The 10,333-nt window shown below is 44.8% G+C and overlaps 1 protein-coding gene and 1 pseudogene across 1 annotated transcript in view; one reads left to right on the top strand and one right to left on the bottom strand.

Annotated features, from left to right (window-relative positions):
• VSTM5 (V-set and transmembrane domain containing 5) overlaps positions 1-9,423 on the top strand; it is a 36,229-nt gene extending 26,806 nt beyond the window's left edge. The window contains exons 2-4 of the mRNA XM_044258305.1: positions 7,033-7,359; positions 7,469-7,609; positions 7,748-9,423. Coding sequence (XP_044114240.1) covers positions 7,033-7,359; positions 7,469-7,609; positions 7,748-7,791 — 512 coding nt within the window. The 3' untranslated portion in view covers positions 7,792-9,423. The remainder of the gene's footprint in view (positions 1-7,032; positions 7,360-7,468; positions 7,610-7,747) is intronic.
• On the bottom strand, positions 2,263-3,426 carry LOC122912483 (annotated as a pseudogene).
• Positions 9,424-10,333: the final 910 nt, after the last annotated feature.

Raw genomic sequence — 10,333 nt, forward strand, 5'->3', positions numbered from 1 at the left:
TCTTTCATCAATGTTTGATAGCTTTCAGATTATGGGCCTTTCACCTCCTTGGTTGAATTTACTCATAGGTATTTTGTTCTTTTTTGGTGCTGTTGGAAATGGAACTGTTTTTATTCTGCTTTTCTTTCTGCTACTTTATTAGTGTATAGAAATGCAACAGATTTTTGTATATTTTGTATTCTGCAACTTCACTAAATTTATTTATCAGTTCAAATAATTTTTTGGTAGTGTCTTTAGGATTTTCTATATAACTGTGTCATGTCATCTGCAAACAGTGACCATTTTACTTCTTCCTTACCAGAATGGACCCTTTCAATTCTTTATCTGCTTGCTGTCGCTAGAATTTCCAGTACTATGTTGAATCAGAGCAGTCAGAGTGGACATCCTTGTCTTGTTCCTGATCTTGGAGGAAACACTTTCAGGTTTTCACCATTGAGCATGATGTAAGCTGTGGGATTTATGAATGGTCTTTATTATGTTGAGGTATGTTCCCTCTAACCCCACTTTATTGAGGTTTTCATTATGAATGGATGTTGTCCTTCATCACATGCTTTTTCTGCTTCTATTGAGATAATTATGTGGTTTTTATCCTTCCTCTTGTTAATGTGATGTATCATGTTGAATGATTTACAGATATTGAACCATCCTTGCATCCTTGGCTTAATCCCACTTGATTGTGATGAATGATGTTTTCCCCATATAGTTGGTTTCTGTTAATATTTTATTAAGGATTTTTGCATCAGTGTTCATCAGAGATACTGATCTATAGTTCTTTCTCTCCCTCTCTTTCTTTTCTTTTCTTTTTTTTTGTGGTGTCTTTGATTTTGGTATCAGGGTAATTCTGGCCTCATAGAATGAGTTTAGAAGTTTACCTTCCTCTTCTAGTTTTGGAATAATTTGAAAAGGATAGGTATTAAGTCTTTTTTTTTTTTTGAGGGAGGGAGAGCACAAACAGGGGGAGTGGCGGGCAGAGGGAGAAGCAGGCGCCCCATGGACAAAGGAGCCCAATGGGCGACTGGATCCCAGGACCCTGGGATCATGACCTGAGCTGAAGGCAGACGCTTAACCAGCTGAGCCACCCAGATATCCCAGGTCTTCTTTAAATGTGTTGTAGCATTCACCTGTGAAGCCATCTGGTCCTGGACATTTGTTTGTTGGGAGTTTTTTATTACCAATTCAATTTTATTACTAGTAATTCTTCAGTTCAGATTTTCTATTTCTTCCTGATTCAGTTGTAGAGGAGTGTATGTTTCTAGGAACTTACCCATTTCTTCTATGTTGCCCAATTTGTTGGCATATAAATTTTCATAATCTCTTACATTTCCTTGTATTTCTAAGGTATAGGTAGTTATTGCTGCTTCATTTTTTATTTGATTCCTTTCCCTTTTTTGTTGTTGTTGTTTTGTTTTGTTTCTGGTTTTGGTTTGCTTTGGTTTGGCTTTGGTTTTCCTTTTTTTTTTTTTTTTTTCCTTAAGTCTAGCTAATAGTAATTTGGTTTATCTTTTCAAAGTATCAGCTCTTGGTTTCATTTATCTTTTCCACTGTTACTTTTTTTCAGTCTCTATTTTACTTATTTCTGCTCTAATCCTTATTTTCTTCCTTCTACTCACTTTGAGCTTTGTTCTTTTTCTAACTCCTTTATATGTATTGTTACATTGTTTATTTGAAATTTTTCTTGTTTCTTGAGGTAGGCCTATATTGCTGTAAACTTCACACCTAGATCTGCTTTGGCTGCATCCCAAATTTTGAATTGTTGTGTTTTCATTTTTATTTGTCGCTGTGTATTTTTTAATTTCCTCATTGATTTTTTCATTGGGGTCTTTCACCTCCCTGATTAAGTTTAGGCATTTTATTCTTTTTAGTGCAATTGTAAATGGAGTATATTCTTAATATGTTTGTGCTACTTCATTATAGTATATAGGAATACAACAGATTTCTTTAACCCACTGAGCCACCCAGGCACCCCAGGAATACAACAGATTTCTATATATTATGTATTCTGCAACTTTTTTTTAAGACTTTATTTAGCATCATGATCAGACTATTACACTTAGCAATCAACAATATGGTTGCCAAAAAAAAAAAAAAAAAACTACATTAAAAATCTTTGGTGGAATGCTTTATACTTTCCACAGAACAGAAACTAAAATCACCTGTTATACAATTAGTCACAAATACAGTCCTTAAGTTTTTTGCCCAGACACATGAGTATTGTCTAAAACATGTCTTCTTTGTAGCAGCTAGGCCCTGCCACCACTGTGCTTGCTGAGTTCACAAATTTTTGTGACCTATAGCTTCCCTGTCACTTCTCTGGCTCTCCTCTCCTGCTAAGCTTTGTTTCCTGGCAGTAATTAAAACTTTCTGCTACTGCCGTAGCTATTGCTGCTGCTGGAACCAGCATAACCACCTTGGTTTTGTGGTTTGGCGAAGCATTGGCCTCCACCACCATACGGGCCAGAGTTTCTGCCTCCAAAATGTCTTCCTTTCATAGGTACAAAATTTGAGGATGGATTGTTGTAATTGCCAAAATCATTATAGCTTCTGCCACCTCCAAAGTTGCTTCCATCATTACCAAATCCATTATTGCCATTACCATTACCCCATATGCACCACCACCTGGACTGCCACCAAAGCCACCTCACCCACTGAGTTTCCTCTACAACCAAAGCTGTCCAAAACCTTCCCCATGTCCTCCTCCAAAGTTTCCAGAACCACTTCAACCTCTCTGGCTGGGTGAAGCACTACCCATTTCGTGCTTAGATAGGGCTCTCCTTACTTCCCAGTCATGGCCATTCACAGTATGGTATTTTTGAATGGCAGTCTCATCTACAGAGTCATGGTCATCAAATGTTGCAAAAGCAAAACCCCTTTCTGCCACTGCCTCGGTCAGTCGTGATCTCAATCACTTTGATGTTCCCATACTGTTCAAAATAATCTCTTTAGATGATGTTCTTCAATGTCTTCTGTAATGCCGCCAACAAAAATCTTTTTCACAGTTAAGTGGTCACCAGGTCTTTAAGAATCTTCTCTAGAGACAGCCCTCCTTGGTTCTACAACTCTTCCATCCACCTTATGCAGCCTTGCATTCATGGCTGCATCCATTTCCTCCACAGTAGCCTATGGGAACAAGCCCAAAGCCTCTGGAGCATTTGGTGTTTGGATCGCTCATTACCACATAGTCCATAAGTGTTCCCCATTGCTCAAAATGGCTCCTCAGACTCTCTTTGGTTTCAAAGCTCAGACCTCCGATAAAGAGCTTCTACAGCTATTCAGGCTCTTTGGGAGACTCTGACTTAGACATGATGGTGGTGGGAGGGAGACTTTAATGATGCTTACTCAGCAGCGACCACGGGCAGAAAAGCAGCATTCTGCAACTTTACTGAATTCATTTATTCTTTCTTTTTTTAACATAATGTATTATTTGTTTCAAGGGGTATCAGGGGTACAGGTCTGTGAATCATCAGTCTTATACAATTCACAGCATTCACCATAGCACATAAGCTCCCAATGTCCATTGTCCCCAGTGTCCCTCCCCTCCAGCAACCCAAAGTTTGTTTCCTGAGATTAAGAGTCCCTTATGGTTTGTTTCCCTCCCTGGTCCTGTCTTATTTCATTTTTTCCCTCCCTTACCCCTAAAACACTCTGCCCTTCCTCTCAGATTCCTCATATCAGAGAGATACAATAATTGTCTTTCTCTGATTAACTTATTTTGCTTAGCATGATACCCTCTAGTTCCATCCATATCATTGCAAATGGCAAGATTTCAGATTTTGTGATGGCTGCCTAGTATTCCATTGTGTGTGTATGTATGTGTGTGTGTGTGAGTGTGCACGTGTACACACACACATATGTATACATCTTCTTCATCCATTCATCTGCTGATGGACATCTAGGCTCTTTCCATAGTTTGGCTATTGTGGACATTGCTGCTATAAACATTCGGATGCATGTGCCCCTTCAGATCACTACGTTTGTATCTTTAGGGTAAATACCCAGTAGTGCGATTTCTGGGTTGTAGGGTAGCTCTATTTTCAACTTTTTGAGGAACCTCCATGCTGTTTTCCAGAGTGACTACACCAGCTTGCATTCCCACCAACAGTGTAGGAGGGTTTCCCTTTCTCTGCATCCTCGACAACACCTGTTGTTTCCTGACTGGTTAATTGTAGCCATTCTGACTGTGAGGTGTAAGGTGTGAGGTGGTATCTCACTATGGTTTTGACTTGTACTTCCCTGATGCTGAGTGATTTTTGAGCACTTTTTCATTTGTCTGTTGGCCATCTGGATGTCTTCTTTGCAGACATGTCTGTTCATGTCATCCATTTCTTGATTGGATTATTTGTTCTTTGGGTGTTGAGTTTTATAAGTTCTTTTTTTTTGATAAGTTCTTTATAGATATTGGATACTAGCCCTTTATCTGATACATCGTTTTCAAATATCTTCTCCCATTCTGTCGCTTGTCTTTTGATTTTGTTGACTGTTTCCTTTGCTGTGCAAATGGTTTTGATCTTGATGAAGTCACAATAGTCCATGTTTGCCCTTGCTTCCTTTGGCATTTATTTCTAATATCTTGGTGGTGTCTTTAGGGAAAAACATAGGGCTTTGATCAGACAGAACTGCATTTAAGTCCCGTCTTTTCCATTTCCTAGCTACGTGGGCATGTTGCTGACTTATGTAAAACATTAGGGAAGGATTGCTAAGTACAATAAGTATATATTCTAGTAACTGGAACATAAAATCTTGACTAAATTATAGTTCTCTTTCTTATTTGTGTGTTACCTTTTAAATGTGCTAATTTTTCATACCACTTCAGCAGCAACAATTCTATCAGGAAATCTCACCCTTCTTGTTAAGTATTTTGTCATTCGCTTATTCATTCAGTCAACAAATACCTGTTGACCTATCACTATGCATCAGGGACTGTGTTAGGGGACACAGAGATGAAGAAGGGCCGACCTGGAATTTGACCTCTGTTTTTTTCCTGAGAGAAAAGGGAAAATGTGCCAAAATGTTCATAACTAGTAAACTAAGGAGAGGATACATATTAATTGTACTTGCCTTTCAAAACTTTTCTCTGAATTTAACATGTTTTAAAATAGAGTTGGGAGAAAATGTATTTTTGTTACTTGGCAGTTGTCATTCTTGAAAACCATTACCACATCTCAGTTTTTCACACGCCTTTTATCAGACTATTCATAGTCGCCTCCCCAAGAGCCGTAGGAGAGGACCACTAAAGGAATGTGCTGGGGATGAGAGGGCACAGTGAGACATGCCTGGAAAAGGAACAGGTGTGGTTACCTGGAGCCACATGGCAGGGGCTTGGGGCAGCTGGGCTCTCAAAGACTGAGGGGGAAATGGAAGTGGAAACAGAGGGCAGGGCTCCAAGTTTCGGTCCTGCCCTGTTCATTATCCAGTCCAGCCAACTCTATCCAGTCGTCTCAGGGTGTGGGCCATTTGTCACATTCTGTGCTCACCACCACCAATCACTGACTACTGATCCGAGCTTAGAGGTTAAACATTTCAACAGCAGCCTTTGTGAGACTCTTTGCTTTGCAGAGAGAACTTTGCCAAGCTCGTTAGTCCTGTGGACGGTGAGGCTTGCTCTGTGCTTGATGGCATTGTAGTAGGTTGTGGATGAGACCTTGCTGAGACGATGTGTGTAACGTGGTTGGCGCAGGGCTTGTGCGTGGTACCTACATAGTACATGTACAACAGTGTACACACCTAACTTTATTCAATGGCACAATGACACATCTGCATGCGCGCAGAGAAACCTCTGATGCCTCTGCCTCCCCCATACCCACATCTAGTTTGTCAGCATATTTTGTCCTCTCTGCTTCCAAATACATAGCCTAAATCAGACCACATTCATGCTCTGCGAGGCTATACCTCCATCTCTTGTCCGACCCCTGTAGCAGCTCTCTGATGGCTCGTCCTGCTTCGGCTCTTGTCCCCTCACCCCCCAGTATGTTCTGCACAGCAAACATTGTCAAGCTTAATTGAGAATTATCACCTTCCACCTAAGCCCCCCTATGGCTCCCATCAGCCTTGAGTAAAGCCCCACTCCCACCCCTCACAGCATGGCCTGTGTCCTGCCTGCTCTGCAGCCTCACTCTGTCTCTCCACATTGCTCACTGCATTCTAGCATGCTGGACTTTCTGTCCCTGAGACACACCAGTAATTGCCCTCCCTTCAGTCGTTGTGCTTGCTCCCTCTGCCTGAGATGCTCCTCCTGCGAGTGTCCACACGCTGCCTGCCTTCCCTTCCGGTCTCCATTCAAATGTCATTTCCTCCATGAAGTCTTCCCTGACAATTCTCTTAATTCTGTGTGCTATCTCCACCCCCACCGGTCAGTAGTGCTTGCCTTGATCTAAAATTATCTTGTTTATTTCACCCTTGTATGTCTCCCTTATAGAATGGAGCCTCCGGGGAGGTTCACTGTCCATTGAGCACACGAGAACCTTGTGTCTTATTCAGTTTTAGTCTGTAACAAAATAGCACACACTGAGGGGCTTAAACACCAGAAATTATTTTCTTGCAGTGCCAGAGGCTGGAAAGCCCTAGATCAAGATTCTAGCAAGGCAGAGTTTCTGGTGAGTGCTCTCTTCCTAGCTTGTAGACAGCCGCCTTCTCCCTCCTTGCTGCAATCTCTGAGTATTTTCTCCCATTTCCCCCTTGCATCCCTGTAGAGAGATAACGAGCCACAGAGCACTCAGGCGTCTCTTCTTATAAAGACACGAATCCTGCTGGATCAGGGCCCCATCCTTATGACCTCATTTAACCTCCATTACCTCCTTGGAGGCTTCATCTTCAATTATAGTCCTGCTGGATGTTGGGGCTTCAATATAGGAATTTCAGGATTGGGTGGCGGGGACTGGGGACACAAATATTGGGCCAGCACCAGAACCTAGACAACAGCCTGGCACGGAACAGGCACTTAGTAAGTATTTGCTCAATAAATGAACGAGTCCCGGCAGTCCCCTCCCCTGTCAGCTCCTATATAAGTTGCCTCCGTTTTGGCACCGGGTCCCGCAGGTCAGGGCGTGTCACTGTACATCCCCCAGTCCGCCATCAATGCCACGGTGGAGGAGGACATCCTGCTCTCGGTTGAGTACTCCTGCCATGGCATCCCCACCATCGAGTGGAGGTATACGTCTAACTGGGGAGCGCAGAAGATCGTGGAGTGGAAGCCAGGGACTCAGGCCAACATCTCCCAGAGCCACAAGGACCGACTCTGCACCTTCGACAACGGCTCCATCCAGCTCTTCAGTGTGGGCGTGAGGGATTCCGGCTACTACGTTGTCACGGTGACGGAGCGCCTGGGGAGCAGCCAGTTTGGCACCATCGTGCTGCACGTGTCAGGCAAGACGGGGTGGGGAGGTTCCCCACTGAACTGCCAGCCCTGGTGGGGGGGACTGCTTTCATGATACTGAAAGAGACCTTGTCTCCCCGTTCCCCTCCCCGCCTGTAGAGATCCTCTACGAAGACCTCCATTTTGTTGCAGTCTTCCTCGCTTTTCTCGCTGCTGTGGCTGCGCTGTTAATCAGCCTCATGTGGGTGTGTAACAAGTGTGCATACAAATTCCAGAGGAAGAGAAGACACAAACTCAAGGGTAATTCTCTGGGCCCTGTGATCATCCATTCACGCTTTCATGGTTGGGGGGTGCATGTTAGCCTGGTCTCCCCAAGAACCCCCCACCCCAATCCCGGGGCTGATGGGCTCCTGCCTGGGCTTGTCTCTTGTTTTGCAGAGAGCACCACCGAGGAGATCGAGCTGCAGGATGTGGAGTGTTAGTCAAGGCTGCGCCCAATTCCATTCCTACCTCAGAGGGAAAGTGTTATTTTTCCAACAAAAGGGGCCAACATGGCGGAACCACCCTCCCATCCTCCTGTTGGCCAGCCTTGACCAGCCATTCCTGAAGGCGCTAGCGCTGTGAACAAAATCAGCTGTGTGGTGTTGAGGACTTGGGTTGGACAAAGTCAGTTCTAGCACTCACAAGAAGTTCAGGGAGGTCTGGCTGCTTGCTCAACTGCGCTCTGGGGCCGAGGCCAGGGCGCATCCAGATGGAGCCCTGAACAAGCTCTCTGTGTTCTTCCCGCCCAGCCTGTCCCTCCCACCTCTGCCGGGAGAGCTTCTGTGAAAAGTTCTACCACGGTCTGCCTGCCGGGCAGAGGTGGAAGCTGCGAGGCTGCCGTTGGGCCCTAGTGAGGTGCTCAGAGCAGGGCCAGGCCCTGGGCTGGAAGCTTTAAGGCGAAGAACTTCATTTGTGCTTGAGGGACCAGCACTGGAAACAGGAATTAGGGAGAAGATTGCCTTTCTCTTCCTCTCTTATTCTGACATTAATTGGATTTTCCCCTCCTATGGCCTCAATTTAAACCAGTGGGAGGAACCCAGATATTCTTAGCCACTGTGGGCAGCAACTGGTGTCCAAAGGACTTCCTGACAAGCTGGGTCATGGTACTTGTGTGAAAGTGAGCCTGCGTGGGGGCTGGAATGACTGGAACTGTTACCTGAGGCTTCAGATCTCTGCCCCTCAGTCACCAACTCTTTGTCTCCAGTCAGGCCCTTGCGCTCTCCCAAGTGGGCTTAGGGATGCTTGTCGCTCACCTACGTCACCAGGGTATCACATGAAGCCCACAGTATGCATGGAGCTTCTGGGCAGTTGAAGAAAAAGCATGAGGATTCTTCAAGGATCTGGAGAGCAATAAGCCACCTATTGAATGCTGCCAAGTGAGAAAATGCTCTGGGGTTCTGGGGCTCCAGGTGAAATGAGGGACTGGCTCAGAGCTGGCCTTGGCTCTCATTCTCTCAGCTTGTTAGTCACTGTGTTTACTTGAAAGTGTCTCCATCCCGCCTTCGATTTGGCAAGCTCTAAAGTAGGATGAATTTATTTTCCATTCTTCTTTCTCTCTCCAACATTCTTAGCTACAAACCAAAGGAAGCACCCCAGTTACAGTGGAGGCCAAGGTCAGGAGCTAAGTCCTCAGCCTCCAACTGCAAATTCACCCATGCAGACATGAAGGAGAGCTAGAACATTCCCTCCTCTTTTCCTTAAGCCCCCAATGTCCCATCTCTTCTGCTTAGCATGTGGCAAGCAAGAAGTTGCCTGGGGAAGTTGGTAAGAAGCCTATCTCTAAATAATCCAAGGTTACAAGAAGAGCTCTTCCTGGAGGAGTCAGACAGGAGCTTTGTGATCTTCCAGAAGGACTCTTAAAGGCACTGTTTGATTCAAAAAGCAAGAGTGCCATTGGTCCACAGGCCTCATTAGTAGCTGGAGTGCCGGTCCCAGAAGGTTCTCACCTTCAGGCCACCTTCTGTACACAATTGTGTCCTTTCCCCAGGCAGTAGTCGGAGGAGCCAGGCCCCAGGGCCTTGAGGAAGCCGGGTGGTGTACCCGAACAAAGAGGGTCAAGGGTCATCTGATTCATTCTCCTCTTTCACACAGAAGGCCCATGGGCAGGAAACCGGTTTGGATCTGGGCAGCGGCTGCTGGAGTTCTGTGTCCTCTTCAACACTCCCTGCTTTCCAGAGCTGAACTTCTTGGCGCGTCAGAAGTCAGGCGTGGCCGTCTTCAGAATACAAGGAGGCGTGGAGAGATGCCTGGCTGGCTCAGGAGGTAGAGCATGTGACTCTTGATCTCAGAGTTGTGACTTCAAGTCCCATGTCAGGTAGAAAGATTACTTAAAAATAAGATCTTGAAAAAGAAATGGCAGAGCATACTGAGGGAGAGGAAGGCCTCTGTGGGCAAACCCAAGTGTAAAATAAACACCCCCCCCTCATGAAAAGTTAGCCCCTGGCTGTTTCTTTATTTTGCACTTTTTAAAGCTCCCTCCATCCAGAACATTCTTGTGGAAAGTGTTTGAGGCCAGAACCTGAAGGTTTTTTGTCTATTTTTTCAAAAAAAGTATTATGTCCTAGAGGGTGGCTACTGGAAATGTTAAGCTATAAGTTATGTTTTAAGCTGTGAAAATTTAAAGAATGAAATAAAGCCTGGAAATAAAAGACCTGTCCTTTGTGTGTGACCCCACTCCTGCCAAGCACTCTGAGGCCCTGGGGGAGGTTTCCATCAGCTGTGGGCACAAGCAAACTACTCAGCCTCGGCCACGGGTACTAATACTGATGCTAACTATAAGCATTCTTTAGCAATCTTGGAAAACAACCCCTCCTCAGCCCACCATTCTGCCCTGCATCTTCCCAAATTAATTTTGAAGTTTTTTCTTCCAGAATATTAATCGTAATTCAATAGAATCCTTTCTGCTTCTGGAAAGGGCTGAAATAAAGATGTGGCCAGTGTCCCACCTCGCTGGACAGCGTGTGAGATGCAGGACGGAACATT

Source organism: Neovison vison, chromosome 7, assembly GCF_020171115.1.
Source record: "Neovison vison isolate M4711 chromosome 7, ASM_NN_V1, whole genome shotgun sequence".
Lineage (NCBI taxonomy): Eukaryota > Metazoa > Chordata > Mammalia > Carnivora > Mustelidae > Neogale > Neogale vison.